Source organism: Hippoglossus stenolepis, chromosome 11 (genome assembly GCF_022539355.2).
Source record: "Hippoglossus stenolepis isolate QCI-W04-F060 chromosome 11, HSTE1.2, whole genome shotgun sequence".
In the NCBI taxonomy this organism is placed as follows: Eukaryota; Metazoa; Chordata; class Actinopteri; order Pleuronectiformes; family Pleuronectidae; genus Hippoglossus; species Hippoglossus stenolepis.
In genome coordinates, this window is record NC_061493.1 from 8,247,230 (window position 1) to 8,266,536 (window position 19,307).

General features: G+C 40.5%; 1 protein-coding gene across 1 annotated transcript; it reads right to left on the reverse strand.

Annotated features, from left to right (window-relative positions):
- Positions 1-1,193: 1,193 nt before the first annotated feature.
- scp2a (sterol carrier protein 2a) lies at positions 1,194-19,304 on the reverse strand. Its single transcript, XM_035170940.2, has 16 exons — positions 19,162-19,304; positions 18,023-18,080; positions 17,846-17,917; positions 17,369-17,500; positions 17,081-17,145; positions 15,838-15,964; positions 15,642-15,705; positions 15,157-15,243; positions 14,844-14,994; positions 14,466-14,613; positions 13,571-13,678; positions 8,359-8,512; positions 7,386-7,482; positions 5,002-5,131; positions 2,988-3,067; positions 1,194-1,850 (listed from the first exon to the last, which is right to left on the reverse strand). Exons 1-16 carry the CDS (start codon positions 19,213-19,215, stop codon positions 1,755-1,757), a joined length of 1,623 nt encoding a protein of 540 aa, XP_035026831.2. The 5' UTR covers positions 19,216-19,304; the 3' UTR covers positions 1,194-1,754.
- Positions 19,305-19,307: the final 3 nt, after the last annotated feature.

Sequence of the window (19,307 nt, forward strand, 5' to 3'; positions counted from 1 at the left end):
GAGGTTTCTTATTCGAGCGCCGGCTGAGCTTCTTAAGTTGACTTGAGGCGAATGAAGCCTGAAAATCCTCAGCTAACACCACCGCTCCACCTCCCCTCATCCCACCCTTCCCACTGCGCCTGCTACTGTGTATCTCCTAAAGACCCATTAGCCCACTGCAAATGGCCAGCGAGAAGGGGCAGGCGGCCGTGCGGCCCGTGCAGCCGCTGGATAATTTTCCATTTGGCTCGGGCCGGCCACCTGGCAGAGGGAGAGGATGGGAGAGGTGGGGGTGGAGGGGGTTGAAAGAGATGCAATTAGCGAGGCAGGCTGGTTCTGGCAGAAGGTGGGCAGTGTGGGGGGGGGGGCGCTAAAGGGAGGGAGGTCTGGGGATCCAGTCGAAAAAATAAACGGACAAATGGAGGGAAAATGGAGAAGGAGGGAAGTGGGACACAGAGGGAGAAAAAATGGAAAACTGAAATCCCTTCGTCTGACCAGGGGAAACTGAGCTGTAGCTACAGGCCTGATACTGAATATGGATGACGAACATTTTGAAACATTTTTATGATGCTGGTATGTGCAGCAAGGCTTTAGCTGACATTCATTTAAAAATAAACTATGATGGCTTTAGTCCAACCGAACTTAAACTGTTTGAGTCTCTAAAATGTTCAATCAGCAGGACAACAATGTTGGTTGTTTTAGGTTAGCTGTGGGCGGCTATAGATCAGTAGCTGGAGTCGGGCCCTCCAATAATCAGCAGGTCGTGGGTTTGATTCCCAGCTCCTGCATTTAAAACCTCCCTCTCACAGACAATTGTAAAAAGGAAAAGCCCCCTGACACTCAAATGGAAAGGATTTATTGCAGAGTCGTTGACATTCAGCATCACGGCTCAGCAGGGAGCGATGATAATAACTGACCCACTGTGTGATTGTTGTTTTGTTGCAGTGTTCTGGTCGCTGCTCTTTGCTCAGACACAACAGCTGTTCAAATTATAGCGGTGACATGTTGCCCCCATCGCAAGTGCTTACAAACAAGTTCTAATTTTTATTAGGCTACTTAAACCATGTATACCAACAAAAAGTGCATCCCAGTGAAATAGATTATTGGCTCAACCATTTTAGTATTACACTAAAATGAGAAAATCTGAATATCACACCATTAGAAACATTTATTTAAACATTTGGCCTTATGTTAATAATGAATGAACACAAAGATAGTGAAAATTGATTTAATTATTTATATTATTGACAAGGCCGACTTTAAAAGGGACAAACATACCAGAAGATGTTATTTTCAAGGAATTGTAAGTATCTATATACAGACATATTTCATTGATTTATATATTCTATAGAAAATCTATGAAAATAGAGTCAAAAATGCCTTTAAACCACAGGTTCGATTTTATACACAGAAGGCAGAGGCACATTCTGACAAACAGTGAAGCTAAAATCATTTTCTAAATTGTCAATGATGTTTCATATAAACAAGCAGCTCCTGCAGAGTCAATATGTTCATATCAGATTTAAAGGTGATGGGCCTAGATGCAACAATGATTATATTAGTTATTCATTCATTCATTCATTCTCGACGCAGTATGCAAGGATGTCAAAGTAGAAGCTGGAGTCGGAACTTAAATGACAAAAAGAACACTTGAGCCAATTTAGGCACATGATGAGTGTGTTATGTGAGGTTGTTTAGCAGCAAAATTACAGTTTCAGAAGGAGAAATCAAGAATTCATGTGCATTTGAGCTTTTACTCAGAGGTTAACAAGCTCTCACAGTTTGGCCTGGCCTGGCTTAATCTGCAGGCTCTGCAGCTTCAGAGCCATCCCCATGTTTCCAGTGATCTTCAGCTTCCCTTCAAAGAACGCCTGAGGAGACAGGAAGGAAAAAGATTTCATACAAGACTGAATAGGTGGAATACTTAAATATTGTCACAAAAAAACAAGCCTGACTGCGGTTGTTAGGTTAAGTTCACCCAGATATCGGAAAGAAATCCTGGGTATGTTGAACTCGCTTCATAGTACAGGCCACAGGCCTCTGGTCAAGAGATGTAATTGCAAAGGGAAGCAAAACAAACCAATCACAGGATGTGATTTAGTTTGAGAAATGCAAGATGAATTGCAGAAATTGAAAAAGATAAACTCAAATGCATCTGCTGATCGTGAACTGTTTTAAAGCAGCCTCACAAACTGCAGTTTGTGTACAGTGTAGCTTATATTTATACAAGATCATTTTGTAACCATGGTAACATGTACATTTTGTGAATGTAAAGAATCCTATTATTTTTGCAGTCTCTACTAATAATGCTTATATGCTTGACAACACCAGTAGATAAAAAAAGACATAACGTGAGGCATGACTTACAATAATGAGAATTTGATTTCCCAATGTAAATCCATGAAGAACTGAAAATGTGGCATGACAATTGCAAACACTGCCCAATCAGTGACACTTTACTATTTTAAAAACAGCATTTCTTCATTTATTTCTCATTATCTCGGTCAAACGAACCATATTACAGGTGTGAAAGTGACCTGAACTGTATTTAATCTAATGTCATTGAAATAGAATATTATTTTTCATAAGAAATTTAAGAAATTTTATACATTTAACAATACTACAGCAGTGGCCGTTCTAAACCTACGTGTTTGGAATGGTTTGATTGGCCTGTGGTAATCCTGGCTGCAGTTTTCTTTCTCAAACTGTAAAAGTGACCTACGGTAATTGAGCCGCAGCGAGTAAGAAACGACTGCAAGACTCAGAACCCTGAAGCTGCATCCCCACTGCTGCACAAAGAGCTGTTCACCTGTTTATTCAAAGTGAATTAATACTGAACCTAACACTGTACATCCTTGGGTCCTTAACAATACACATGTGGGAAGCTGATGAGATGAACAGTTCCTGAGATATTCGTTCCACATATAGACATTTCTGGAAGTCTTAGGTAGATAGAAATCGTTGATTGAAAAACAAATGTATAGTTTCTTAATTATACGGATACATACACTTTGTGGGTTCAGCCTTCCTGTCATCAAATCCGGAAGATCCTTGTCACACATGGACAAGGAGCAGTCGGCCTTTTTATCTAAGACAAAAAAAAAAAGAAGCATGAACTTATTTGTTCCGGATAATTACCACAATATATCAGAACTGAATCAATTCGTATTTAGTGTCACTGCAACACACATAAAAACGTGTCCTCCCCTTCCTCAAATGAGACAAAACCATGTCGAAAGTACTTGAAGAGTACACTTGGCATTTTGATGACGCTTTCCATTAGTGCAAAAACATGTTGTAAGTCAAATGCACTCGTTGACTGAGGCAACCGTTCAGAAAGCTTTATGACTAATGTTTTCATGTCTTCTGAAGTCTAAAGGTCAGCTGCTGTGAATGACGCTTTGAGGGGCCGTGAATGCAGCCCATTAACCACATATACAAGGTTTTGAACATTAATAAAGCTTAAGATAAAGTGAGGTAACCAAGAGCGTCGCAACAAGGAGAGCGAAGCAGGCTGCCCCCTGAAAACAGCCGATGACAATTTCTTGAGAACCCCCTTAAATTCCATGACCGGTTACGTACAGTAGACTGCAATGACATCATGGCAGGAAACCCCCTAACGAAGCCCCATGCCACTAGCTTTCTGCCAAAAACGTCATTTTAGGCTACATCCGTACCACTATGTTTTCATTTGAAAATGTAGCAACTCTGCTACGGATACGTCGGGCATCCACACTACTCTGGAGTTATAGAGGAGCTAAAATGGAGAAGTTTAGAAACCCTGCTGATCAAATGTTAGTTTGAAACTGAGATGTTTGGAAACGATGATGTAGAAACTCCCAACCGCTGATTGGGTCTTTTGGTGCACACCATGGCCTTCGCTGGCCTAGGTGTGTTAGAATGAATGGGGATTTAAATTGATACGGAAAATCTTTTTAGTTTTGTTTCAAACTAAAACATACTAGCATGGATGTAGCCTCAGATTTTTGGCTGAATACTAGAATAAGGGGTTGAGTTTGGTTTGATATTGCCCCCCCCCCCAGGTCCCTTAAAACATACACATGTGTTTTCTGTAGAAATGTGTATGTTATGAATTGCTCATTTCACAGTCCTTATGTAATATGTTGCATTAATGTACAGAATACAGTATGTGAACTGTATATACGACCCCTCAGCTTGGGAATGACCTGCCTGGGGTGATAAGGCTTATAGACCTGTTTTCAAAGGTGCGATACACATACATTAATTATTATTACTGCTATGATTATTATTAATCGTAGACGTCACATGTCTGCAGTAAATAAATCTAGTATATCAGCACAAATGAAAAGAAGAATCATTTTTTTAGATCCATTGCATAGGTCCAAGCAAGGCTATTTGCAATGAGCTCACGCTACCGTCCATAAGGTTTTTACAGACCATGCAGACAGTCAGACTTCATAGCTGGAGTTGTACAGAGCAGTTGCATGTAATGCAGTTCTCTCTCTCTCTCTCTCATGCGAGAACTTGTCTTTCACTCTTTAGTCCATCACTCGGAATCTGTTGCATGGGAGAGCGACGTTTGTGCACGTGATGTGCAAATCAGCAATATCATCAAATCCATCAAATAAGCCATTTAAAAGTTTTTGTTAAAAATTTGACTTCACAGAGTGTTTCACATACCCTTAGTTTACAGCGGTCTTATACAAAACCAGACAGACAAAGCAAATCTCTAGCATCTGAATCCATAACAATTAAATCTGATCATTTCATTGTTCATCCTGCTGCTGAGAGGAAACGGGCCGAGCGAGTCTCACATCTTTCTCGGTCGGACTGACATTGATTTCACAGCCTGTATAAAAAGCTGCATTACTGAGAATCCCGTTGCTCCTCCAGTGAAGTGACGGAACAGAATGCATCACCCCAGAGACAGAAAAGTGGGGGAATAAGGATAAAGAAACACATTTTTACATGTATATTTTGAATCCCACTGCTGTCGCAACAATAAAATCAGAAATCACACATCTCCATACAGACACGTACCTGGGTCATTGGTGACAGAACCTTTGCCGCTTTTCACATCCACGACCCAAGTCGCCTCCTTCCCATCAGGTCCGTCCCTCACTTTAAATGCAAACACTCCCCCGACCTTCTTGACAAGCTGCTCTCCTTCCTGCAGGAATCGAGACGTTCCATTAAAATCATTATTGTGACATTATTGCTGGATGTAACCAAGACATTGTCATGTGAAGTCTTAAGTCTCTGAAAAGAATCACCTCTGTGAAAAGGTTCTTTGCTGCTAATATACAGGGTAAAGTACAACAAAATATAAGAGCTGCTGTGACTGACACAGGGAAAGTTTAAACATCATAAGAGCAAACACGGTTCACACCGCCTGACCCACAATGAAATGAGTCTCTACATTGTTCAGGCTGTTTAACAGAAGGTGTGTGACGTCTCGTTCAAGGACATCTTGATTGCATATTGTGTATCCTTCATTGTGAATACTGCAAGCTTCAGCGTTGGAATGTTTATACTCTAAAATATATGGACTGGCTAACCATGCAGCTATTTGCCTTTTGTCCACCCACATTTCACCACCACGAGCAAGTAAATTGAACCTCAACGTTGCTGACCCGATGGCATCTATCCATTATTTACACTGCTTATCCTTTGAGGGTGGCGGGGGGGGGGCTGGAGCCAACCAGCTGCCATTGGGTAAGAGGCGGAGAACACAGAGGACAGGGCGCCAACACATTACAGGGTCAACACTCAGAGACAAATATTATCACTTACACTAACGGGCAATTTTCAGTTCCAATTGAGCTAAACTGCATGTCTTTGGACTGTGGGAGGAGGAACGAGTACACTGAGAAAACCCACGCAGACGCAGCGAGAACATGCAACCTCCACACAGAAAGGTTGGTCGTCAGGTTTGAACCCAGAACCTTTTCACTGAGAGGCGACAGTGCTCACTTGATGACATCTCAACACGATCTATATTCATATTGCATTGTGGTATGTTTGTGCAGAGGACGTTCAGGGAAACACACTCAGAAGACACTCATATATTTTTACGGCATAGTATTAAGGCCATATTGAAGAAAAAAAATAATAATTTGAGAATAATGTCATAATATTACAACAATAAAGTTGGAAAGTTTAAGAAATAATCAGCCAGAGTTCCACTTCTTCAGGCTCCAAAGTCTTAATTTCTTGACTAACTACGAAAGCTCTTTGAATATCAGATGTAACCGATGATGACCTCACAATCGACCACTCCACGTCTGCGTGGTTCTCTCTTCAGAAATGGGTCCTGATACTAATGATAATGTGCTGCTGTTGTGCCAAAAAATTTAGTATTTTCTCATTTGTGAAACATAAACTAAAGTACAACTTACAAAGAGGCTGCACATTCCTCATTTCAATGCAGACGACATACTGATCCTCTACATTAATAATTGAATACATTACTCTTGTAAAACATTTTTCTTGTAATATTACAGCTATATTCTTATAAAAACATGTCTTTTGTAATCAGATTTTTTTTTAAAGCTCATTTCAGTGGTAAAATTCTGAAAAGAACGTGTCAAAAAAGGAGAGCCACGCAGTTATACAGTATCTGTTCTGGAGAAATGTGAGCAACACTTGGAAAGACCTAACAAACTCAAACACTCTAACAATCCATCAGTGAGCGCCACATTTGGTGCTTATTGTCATGTTGACAAATGCAGGGAGAGTGAACCCTCATGTGCAGCAGTGAAGTCAGTCGCCCTACGGCAACTGACTTCACAACTAGCCATTCCCACGCATCATCAAGGTGTCATCAGCTGCTCATCTCTGCACCCTGAGGGTTTGGGAACGAGATGAGGAATCAGCGCCCGAGGCAACCGCATCCAACGGTGCCGTCAGAGGTTCAAACATAAATGAACGTGTTGACCTGAATGAAAAACTGTTCCATACTTGTAAAAGAGAACAGCCTCAATGCTTGTTAAATTATATATCTATGTATAAATCAAAATAAGATTTTAGTCACCAATATTGACATGGGCTCTAAAAACAATATCCAATTACATACAGCTAACATGTGTTTGTCTTGCCTTTCAATTTTAGAGCTGTCACTCCTTTCTGTACTGCCAAAGTATTCATATATAATATAAATATATATATTGTGTGTTGCTTTAGTGGAACAAAGCAACTGACGACCATAAACTGCCCACTGCACTGGTTCATTTATGATTTGCAGCCTTTACTTGTCTTTGATGGTCATGGTCCCATTTGCCAAGTACGTTGAAAGGAAGAAAAGGGAGCCAAACCAACTCTATGATACGGAGGCATTTAATTAGATGCAGTTTACTTGAGATCAAATAGAGCAGCTACATGTAAGTGTGAGTGTAATGTTTATTCGTGAGAGAATGCTGTAATACCTCATGTAAATGTTTCTCAATCTCTTTGAAGATAGGGTAAGATTTAAAACCCTCCAGACCGCTGCCTGCGCTGGTGGGCATCGCACCAATGTGGGTCCTGTGGGGAATAAAAAGAAAGACACAAACTGTGAACAAAATAACCTCCAGCTCACTGAGGTTTCATAAAGATTCAATTACATGTGAGGCTGTGAAGTATTTCAGAAAAAAACAGAAAGGAAAAAAGAAGGGATGAAGCGAAGCGCAGTGTCTACAACACATGGCCAAATAATGAGAAGAACTGGAAACTGTAATAGATCAAGAAAACTGTGCAACTGTTGGTCAATACAGGACACACAAGAAAACAGGTTGCAGTAAAAGACACACATGTTTCTCAAGGCCTTTGCACATCAACGGCAAATAAATGGAACCACATTGCAAATCATTCAGAGGCGAATTTTGACGGCTCACTGCGACAATTTCTGCTGTACATGCTGTGCTACCTCACAATAGTTTTGTGTTATCTATCGGTACTTTTGCAAACATTGAGTGTGACGTGATGTAGTTACAAGGATAAAAAAAAAAAAAAATCAACATCGAGTGATGATGATCTGGTTCTTCTTTTACTTTATTAAAAAAGAAAAAAATACAAAATTGCTGGGTACACCGTCAACGAATTTGAAGAAGTATTTTATTTGAGGAAGGTACGGTTTGTTTTTGTGTGAAACCTTGGAAAAATGGACCTTGGTTTGAGAAAATAAAAGGCGCAATATTGATGTTCAAAAATAAGTCGCTGAATGAATTGAATTTATGAAATATTGAATTTTGAAAAATATGAAACACAAAATTATTGATTTAAAAAGAAAGAATACAAAAAAATAACATCAAAACTCAATTTTCTACAGCAGAGGACATAATGACAGAAATATACACTTGATGATCGCTTAATAAATATAAAGCTACACAAACTGAAAAAAGAAACAAGCATCTTGCTCACCCGGCCTCCTGTGGGAAGCCCATCCTGTAGAGAGCAACAACGACAGCTCCTCCTAAGCCAATGTTGTGTTGCAGGGCCACTTTGGCCCCGGGGACCTGCCTCTCGTCAGCCTGCCCTCGGAGCTGCCAGCAGAGCTCGGCGCACTGGGCCAGACCTGAGGGAGCAGGAGGGGGGGAGCGAAGGACAGCGGGTGAGGGTGAGAGGGTCGTGAGTCATCGTGAGGGGTGTGGTGTGAGGAGCTGGAGCTACACCATAATTTAATGCTGATGAAGCTGCAAACTGCCTCATCACTGCCACATGCTATTCACTGAAGTATATTAAAGTGCTTCCACAATCTGTACAGCATTTGACTAAACCTGAGGAGCACCGTTCATCTCATTGTATCCTGAACAATAAAGCTTTTTATTCCATTCTTTTGTATTCTCTTCATTGGCCTCTGCTGTTTTTTAGATCCCGGTTAATTATGTGAATTGATTCGGACTTTGAAATAGAGTTCCAGGAAAGAAGATCTATATTTTAAAAAGGGCAAACCACTTCGGAAAGTACTTGTATAACAGCAGGTAAGATGCATGCGTAAGGGTTGTATTTTAAAGGGACGCTCATTGCGGTTCCAATCCTGGTTTGGAGAACTTTTCAGCACACAGCTCATTTGCTCACCCAGCACATCCGGAGCAACATCAGCATTCGTGCGGAGTTTCCGATCTGACAGCCTAATAAATGTAAGTCCAATCCTCACTATTCTTCTTATCCTGTTATGAGATCCCTGGAGACTATTTGTCTTTTTAGCTGCTGCAGGTTCCACAATGTTCTTGTTAGCTTGTTGCTTGGAACGGGACAGGCGACGTGACTGTGGGATAAAGTCTAAAGCTCGAGAAAAAGCTTGTAAGGGAAACTAGAAATTTGCAATATTTTAATCCCAGAGCTGAGTTTTCAAGAATTTAAACCCAGCATGTCAAAGGTTTGGGTTATGCACCATGTAAAACATAAAACAACACAAAAAGGATTCAAAAGTGATCAGTAACACAAACCAGATACTACTGATGAATAAATGTATTTTTGTTATTTATTACCTCGGTCAAGAAGGTTATGTGTTGGCCCCTGTCTGTTAGATTGTTTGTTGGTCAAATGGATAACGCAAAAGGAAGGATGGGGGCATGGGCTAAGAAATAAGCTATCAAATTCTGGTGTGGCTCCAGACAAAGGGATGAATCCAGGAATGTCTGTACATTGCAAATTCAAGCATTTTATTTTATTCTTTTTTTACATTTTCACTTATTTTCCAGGGAAAGATTCATGGATCTTTATGGGGGGGGTTAAAAATCGTTATAATATAAGTTACACTGACGCACCCATTAATAAAGTGCTTATATTTATAGCACTTCTCTACTCAAACATACCATCATTACCATTCTTGGAGGAGTCCGTGATCAAACCACCAACCAGCTAATTAGTAGACGACCTACTTTACCTCCTGAGCCACAGCCTCCGGTGCTGTGACAGCGTGTTCAATCTTAGAGTAATGAGCACTGAGTGCAATGAGGAAGCTCTACGTGGCTGCGATTGAAACATGCAAGTCCATTACACTGTTGACCCTGAAAAAGGGAGATGTGTTGTCAAAACAAACTGGTCTCGCTTATTAGTCAGGTGGCCTTCATCCAAAAAGGTTTTTAATGGTTTGACCTTCACTAACATACCTTTTATGAACGTTCATAGTTTTTCCTTGAGGAGACTGATCTCCTGTTTACAGTGGTGGGTAGAGTAAACCGAACCAGTGCTCAAGTAAAAGTATTGTTACTTTATATATATTACAATAACACAAGTAGAAGTAAAAGTACTCATAAAAATAGGTACTTGATTAAGAGTAAAATAGTATCTAATAAAGAACTACTCAAGTAGTGTGAAGCTTCATTAGAATGCATTGCATTCAAACAGGATATTAGGAGGTGATAACAATGTAAAGTCCACATTGAGTGTAATTAATAAAGTGAAATATTCAAAACTAGGCAAATATCAAAATACATTCTGTTGTGTTAAGCACTGTTTGCTTTCAAACATCAAGTCGCATCTTTAAAATGTTCACCTGATTAACAAGATAGGAAGATACGGACATTCAAAAATAAAAATGATATTACAATAAATTAAACAAAGAAATTCTTCACAGCAGAGACAACAGTAAAGAACTCATCATGGTGGGTCTTTCACATAAAATGATCTTTTACCACAGTTTTAATTTGTATCTGTTGAATAGGTCACAAACATAAATATTTGCAACACTTCCTTTACTCCTTTCAAAGCAAAAGCACTCCAACGTTTCTGTTGTTTTAACAAGATTTTGATTTAACAAGATTTTTAGTGTTATCGCAGGACCTGAAGATGCACGTTTCATAGTGTACTTCCCTGGCAAATAGTTGCGTATATAGCTGTTCCTTTATTCAAGGAAATACGGTGATCATACCACAGACCCTTCCATTGCAGCACCACTGCAGACAAGCTGCGTGTGAACAGACAAACGTGACACGCAGCAGATCCACGTAGCAGCTGTTCCGCTCACGCACCCAGCGGGGCCCGCTGGGTGGCACTGTCGGGAAATCGCTGTGTCCGCTCGGCTGAGTGTAAAAAATATATAAATCATAGACATGGAAATGTAGTGAGAAGTGTGTGGCTCAATGTAACTGAGTAAAAGTAATTTTATTCCATCATAAATGTTACTAGTTAGGAGTAAGAATTATTCTGCAAAACATCAACTCTCAGAAGTAAAATTTACTGGAAAAACTACTCGAGTAAATGTAACGCGTCACTACCTCTGCCTTTTTACGTCCTGGACAAAAGGATTATTTGAAAAATATCTACAAAGAGGCTGTTGAAAACAAAGACAGACTTCTGGCCCACAGGTCTGAGTTGCAGGTAAAACATCTTCTGTCTAATAAAACTGAGATGATCTCTAAAGAATATGTCAATGCGGAGTATCGCTTTGATCCCTTAATATGTCCGACTGACCAGGTTAAGCAATGCAGCATTCAGCAAGTGTAAAACACAATACCCTCCAGGGTGACAAGTTGACTCTTAATCTGACAACTCACTCCCTAATCTCACCGGGGTCAGCTGCTGCATTAGTGCTGTAGCCAAGCATTTCTTCCCATCTGCTTAATGAGCTTATGCATTCCTCCATTATCCCAATAGGCTAAAGGACTTAACAGTAAAGAACTCATCATGGTGGGTCTTTCACGTTGTGCGGCCCTCTTCCTAATCTTCTCCACGTACTTTGTTTGTGTACGAGCAATTTAGTCTAAATGCCAACAGAAAGGTTTACTGTCCAGTTCACCGGGCAATTAATCAAAAGTAAAAAAGAACCTCTCGAAACCACCTCAGACATAATTTATAGACAATTAAAAAGGACACGTGTCTTTCACTAAAAGGCCTCTAGTAAATTCCTCTACAGAGAACACATTGCCCATGCTCTTTCATGGTGACAGGGGATGATCGCAAGGGTAAGTCATGTTGTAATTCACCAAATACGTCAGCGGTGCCTCAAGGTCCCTGCATATCATGTCAAAACATAAAGATCTAACCCGCCTGACGATGCTCACGCAACCCACCGGTGAGATCCCTGCACAGGTCAGTCAACGAGGTGTCGATAGCGCTGCTCATGGCCTTCCCGAGGGAAGAGGCAGGAGCTTTACGAGCAACACCAAGGATCAGACGGAGCTCAGCTGACTGGGGCACTTGCACACTTGCAGTGTGACCCAGGAGACAGAGGGAGTATTGATGATGCGCTCTGGGAAAATCCGCCAAAAATAATGAGGTGGAGGGATTGAGGGTCGAGATTTTTAGGAGTGAATGAAGAACGGCAAAGAAGAGGAGAGAGAGAGAGAGAAAAAAAAACCACAACGAATAAAATGAACAAATCTGTATCCAAATGAAGCAACAGGAGGTGTTTGCCATTGTTTCATCATGGTATCCCTCACAAGAGGTGTGTGTGCGGGGAAGATGACGGCCGTTATAGCAGAGGCAGGGTAAGCAGGCTCCTCTGTTTGCTCAGTCTCCCCATACCATGGTTTAATATGTTGAGAGATTACAGGGGAGGCCTGCCAAAGCCACAGCCGGCTGCCTTCCTCACATGCAGGCTCAGGGTCGCACTCATCCAGTTACAACCCAGCCGGCCATCCCTAGGAGACACATGCCACCTGGTGGTCGCCGTGGCAAACACCTCTCACAATAAACAAGGCGATTGACGTATTTGCAGCTTTCAACAAATTAAATTCAGGAGCATAATGAATGAAATTTAAGAGCTATGTAGAGTGCCAAAGATGTGAAGGAAGATCCGTGTCCAAGGATTACTTACATAGACTTACACTTCTCTATAATTGAAGATAAGGTAAAGAAGCTGAGTAGAGAATAACTGTCGATATGCCACAACAGACAGCGATAGAGTTACCTAGACATATTAAAGGTACAAGGTAATATTTTAACGTATTTAGGACATTTTGAGGCTTCAAGTTATTATTACATTTAAGAGATTTTTTTTTTACTTTTTAAGACCTTGTGGAAACCCTGATGAAAACACTATGGCTGAGTCTGAAATCACTCACCGCTCATTATACAGTCACCATTTTGTAGTGCTGTCGGAATGTTTAGTGAAAATATTCATACGCCATGGTGGACTCTTTGTATCCCACAATGCATTGTGAAAAGTAGTGTACAACTGACAAAGCAATATCTACCATTGTGGATTGTGGCCACACTGCATGAAAGAAAAGGGGCCAACAGATTAGAAGAGAGAGAACTTGTGTCATGTCTGAATAAAAAGAAATAAAAAACTAAACGGATGTGACTCAATAGAAGGGCAGCAGCAAAGAGAAGAGCCTTGATTGGAAAGAACTGAAAGTTGTAACAGACACTAAGTATTTTTTTATTTATTAATGTGGGAAAATAGGCACTAACAATGACATACTTACCGATGCATAGAAGATGACCAGAGTAGTGTCAGAAAGCGTACAGTCGTCTACATTGAACACCCAATACAATGAGTAGGGAGGAGTGAGTGAGGAATCTCAACCTATATCTAATGTACTGTGCTGTAACCCTGTGTGTAGCTCCAAACCAGTTACAAATTAGCATTGGACTGGATTATGTATCGATGACATGTCCTCCGTCCCATAGTATTCAACAAGTGGCTTTCATTAAGAGTCAGAAAGACAGAGGCTCAACATACCTGTGGCACCCAGAGGATGTCCTTTAGAGATGAGTCCCCCACTGGGGTTGACCACAAACTTGCCACCATACGTGTTGTCCCCTCTGTCAATCATCTCTCCGGCTTTACCTGGAGAGAATTTGAAAAACAAAAGAACACAGCTTAAAGATTCAGAGTGATGGATTATCACTAGTTGAACATTATGATGAAGTTAACTGAGCAGTTCAAAAACACTGATGTTACTGTATTTATCCCAGATATGTCGGGGACGTAAGCGTGCTATCGACTTGTAGAAGCCGACTTCCTGTCGCCTCCAGCTCTCTCTGTCAGCATTAATAATATGTGGTGTTCATAAAGATGATCAAACAATGTCACTGTTGGGAATGAAGGCTTCTACTGCCCGTGGTAGGGATCAGGCTCGATACAGATACTTGGTGAATCATTTTGAAAAGATATTTTAATGCTTCTCACATGTACAACTGTCCTGATAGTGTCTGGGTGTTTTTTAAAATCACTGGGTCACATCCATCAGTGTGACACCAGGCCCTAGGTCTGGTTGATTGGTTTTTCAACACACTATTGTCCAGACATTTGCCTGAACGTTTAGTCTGAGTCTGCTCTAAACCAACTGACGCTGTCACAGAAGGTATCGTCATGGTTGTATTTGTTAAAACGGATGACCAATAAGTCAAGTGCAATTGATTTTTCTATTTCTTGTATTTCTTTTTGTATTTTTTGCGTCTGACGCATGTTATAAGCATTATCAATGCTTATAACGCTCGCTCGCTGTGTTCTCACATCGAATTCTACAGACTTTATATTAGGGGGCCAGGCGGAGAAAGTCTCACTAGGAGATGTACTTCACACATACAGGTTAAGAAGAAACTGCGGAGGATTTAAAAAGCGGCAGTCGTACCTTCTGCACACAGACCCAGGGCCTCGTAGGTGATGAGCTCATTGGCTGAGAAGCAGTCGTGAAGCTCGACCACATCAACGTCACTGGGCTTCAGACCCGTGGCCTTGTAACATTTTTCAGCTGCCATCCGAGACATGTCGTACCCCACCTGCACGGGTACAAAATAAATAATAATTTAGTATGTTCAGGAACTCATGTGAGGAAACAAGTCCATCATAATAACTTTACCCGCTATGTCCCATGATTGTACAGGATATTATTTTAATTTAAAGAAAATAACATTCTTCTATTGTAAAACTTAACTTATACTGGGAGGAGTATTACAAATAAAGGAATGTGTGCTATGAATTCTGAGTGAACCCCTTCCCGATTTCATACCATCTTGATGCAGCTGTTTTCCTCAAATGTGGAGGAGAGGTCAGTCGTCATCTCTTGGGCCAAGATCTCCACTGCCTGCTTCTCCAGATGATGTTCCCTGACAAAGGCCTCGCTGGCTAAAACTGCTGCTCCGGCGCCATCTGATGTCGGGCTGCCAAGAGCAAGAGGTCGATGTAGGAAAAGAGACAAATATCATTCAGATTTTTAGATGAGAATCAGCATTTTGATCAAATGAAACCAAGCAAAGTTACACACTCTTGATTCCCAGTTTAGACAGTTTCTTTATTTAACACAAACTCTGTGGGACTCTTACCAACACTGAAGCAGGGTGAGGTAGTCAAACACCTTCCTGGAGTTTATCACCTGCTCTAAACTGTATTCCTCCTGGAACTGGGAATACCTGCAGCAATAATGCACACACATACACACTTAAAATATATGTTTCTGACATGTATGATGTCACCATCACTGTCAATACATATATCACTGTACATTATTGTTAATATGAATCCGAAATGCTGTAAATAATATCATAATAAACATAAATGTATGCCTACATTGTACATAGCCATCCTATTTTTGCAGTATTTATTATGTAATTAAATATAAAATGTAAGTATTTTGTACCATTCTTTAAATTATTTATTCATTCTTTCTATGCAAGTGCACTAATAGCAATGTAAAACTGTGAAAATTCCTCGTATCTGTGCACATACTTGGACAACAAAGCAGATTCTGATTCTGAAATAGAAATTTATAAGCAGTATTATGTTTTTCCAAATTTGTAAAGTTCCTTACGGGTTCTTGGTGGAATGCTTGTGGTTCTTCCAGGCAATTTTAGCAAAGTGTTCTGGTTTTGTGCCTTTAAAACATTGACACAATTATTGACATATTGAACACACTACAACTGTAAAACAATGCAAGACACAACCACAACTTTCATAGTTTAGCTCATTTAAGCAATTATGATGTTTAACACAAACATAGTTTGTACCATATTTCTCCATGTGCTCCCTGCCAGCGTTGCCAAACATCTGTGGTGCTACTGGCGCTGCCACCATCCCATAACGGTTGATCATTATCTCCAGGTGCTTGTCAACGGGGTTGGTCCTGTCCATAAACTAGAAACAGGAATTTCTATTTACATACGTTTTCACGTTTCTATATTTGTATCTTTTTGTTTACAGGCAAATATAAGAGAAAGACATTCATGTTGCAAGAGGGCTCAGACTGTTAGTGTTCTCATTTTTAAAAGAAGTCTTTACTCTGCCAAACATTTTACTTCCATTGCTCCCCAGCAAAAAGCAGTAAATGAAAACGAATGAAGACCAGCAGAGGTTTATACATATATATTCAATTTAATATAGATATATAAATAATTTAATTCAACTTCATTTACTCGCTTTTTAACTTATGCCTGGTCCTAACACTCTTCCACTGTATCCCTCCATTTTACAGGAGCAGAGGATAAGTATGGAACCAAGCACCATCTTTCTTTTCAGCCAGAGCAGCCACGCTACAACAAAACAACAGGCGGTGGAAACCATAACAACGTCTATTTGGTAAATTGCAAGATAACGTGAAGTACTCTAGTAATTTTGTCTACCACCTTCTATACTGTTGAGGAATGTTTGACCATCCTCACACATTACTGTATATGCCACTATATATTATGTATAGTGTATATCATATCTGTACAGGAGAATAGTGCCTGTCTAATTCCACACATACTCCCTTCTCTCTCTCCAAGCAGTACCAAATGTCAGGTTATAGATAAAGTACCAACCAACAGTACGTTGTAGTGTCTACAATCAGGGACTTTCATATCTAACTCAGATGCCCCAGACAGAGAGGCACCAACAACTCTTTTGCATATTTCACCAGGGACAAGACGTAAGGACACAATGTGATTTAGTTATGCATACTTTAGGCTTAACTATCCAATAGGATGTGAACACCTACATGTAACATAGAGAGTGACAGCAATTCTAGCCATTCATGGATGTGCTGTTAGAATGGGTGACGCAAGCAGAGGGAGATATACTGGGATGCTGTGGGAGACATCTTCAGACTTGTTGGTGACAGTTGCTCTAGTTACTCTGTTAGCGTTTGTATATTGTTCCACCTTCTGGTCTCCTTAATGCATCAAGTCTACATTAAACTCTTCTGCATAAGACATCAGCTGCTGCCTGAGTTCTCCTTTCACCCGTTTTCCAGAAAACTTCCAGAACAAATACCTTTGAGGACAAAGAGCCTCTTTCCATCTTCTCAAACCCCAGAGCCAGCACACAGTCAGCGAGACCTGCAAAAGAAGAAGAAAGAATGGGTTTTACCACATCTGTTACAGAACAGGTGAAACACTACGCTACAAAAAAGTCTCTATGGAAATTCTAATACTTCTTTCTAATGTGAAAAACAGTTGAAACCACTGTGAATCCAGTGACAAATCTGTTATGGAGCAACTTATAGACTTTTGGTGGCCTCCTTTTTATTATTGATTCAAAAATTCTTCCTTCTTCACTCACCTCCCTGGATCACCTGCCGTGCCGCGAAGATAGCAGTGGAGCCTGTGGAGCAGTTATTGTTGACGTTGAGGATGGGGATCCCCGTCAGGCCCAGGCTGTGATAAATGGCCCTCTGCCCACAAGTGGAGTCCCCTGACGGAGTAAGATACACGATCAGATGTTACTTCATGTTTTTTGTTGAGTTTTGTGCCCGTCAGGCATTAGACACATCATCAACACAGTGAATTCTCCAGACTTTAAACTGCTGTATTATCACATGTTTCTCCATGTATATCTGAAATCAGCTTTAGAGACACAGCCTTTTTGCCTCATTAGCAAAAGGACTTGGTTTCTTACTTTATAAAAGTACTGTTTACGTATGTACGAAGCTACATATAAATATCAAGTTGGAAGTATTTAGGCTCTCAGTGAATAAACTGTAAATAAAAGTATACAAAACAATCACATTTTATTGGAGACTTGACAACAAGAACTTACCATAGACGTATCCTACACAGGCTTGCTCAATGGCAGAATATGGGATTCCTGCATCGGCTAAGGCCATTTGACCTAAACGTGAAGTTATAAAACATGTTAGAGAACAAGATCCACTTGAGATGATCAGATATGGTATCTTTTGAAGGACTGAAGTCCACATTCAGTGAAGATAAGCACCTGCTTCCTTGGCCATGTCAGGGTAGTCAAAGTTTTCTCGGGCCCCAGGCTTCTCGAACTGCAGCAACATTAAAGAAAAGTCAGACTGATTAGTGCCATACTATTTATAAACATCTTCCCTCATGTTAATGAGTTAAATCTTTCACATGAGCAAACACTGTAAATCAAATGCAATGAAATCTTCGGGTGGAATCTCTCTACAGAACTGAGCTTCATTAAAAGGACCCTGGAGCGTTTAACTTGACAAATGCACTGGTGCATAGATCAATACATTTGAACACTGTTTGCTGGTTGCAAAACAAAATTCATACTAAGAACAGATATTATACGATAATAACCTTTCAGAAACGTCTGATGCTACGGCGAATTCCCTGTCACCAGATTTTGAGTCCAATACCAAGATTAAATGTGCATATTGAATTGAAACAATACAGTTCAGGATAAAGTGTGAAATAGAAGCTTTAAAATGAATAAAATGGGATAAGAATATAAAACTATATATTAAAAATGTGTACATATAAAAGATTCGAAATAGAGACAGTATGGGCAGCACTAAAATAAAGTGCACAAATCCAGACAGAGTTACAGATCTGTGCCGAGGGGACACTGCACAGAACAAGTTGTTGCACATGAATAACGACGAAATGCACTGAACTGATATGACCTCAGTTTGTCAACAACGAGAATAAATAAATTCAAGAGAGAGAAACGTTTGAAAACAAGTGGATGCACAGGGGGCCAGCAGCCTGATGGAGACATGACCCTTAGCCCAGTTTGTGCTGCGGCTCTGTGGCCGTGAACCATGGACTGACTGAGGAGGAGAGCCAAGTGGGACGAGCGGCATAACTCACGAAAACCGACCATGTCAAAGCTAAAGACCCAGACACCATTAATGTTACTTAATGCGAGCTATGCTAACTATGCTAACAACGACACACGTTGAAACATTAACATGATTAAACATGACTGAACGATCTGGACACACACACACACACACCTCGGGCTGTGCAGCAACTTGCACGTTCTTTGCGCAAGGCTATGTGAAGTTAGCATGCTAAGCTAGTTTCAAGTCTAAGAATATAAATACCTACACTGTCGAATAGTGTATAGTTGTAAAGTTGTGTGTATTCGTACTTTACCTTTGTCAGACCCACACCGATGACAAACACTCTGTTCTTCTTTCCAGGTGCCATGTTCGCTTGTGATCAGCTGCAGGTCCACACACACACACTGACAGGAGGTACAGGCAGCGAGGGGAACAACAGTCCTTAAACGCACCACACGG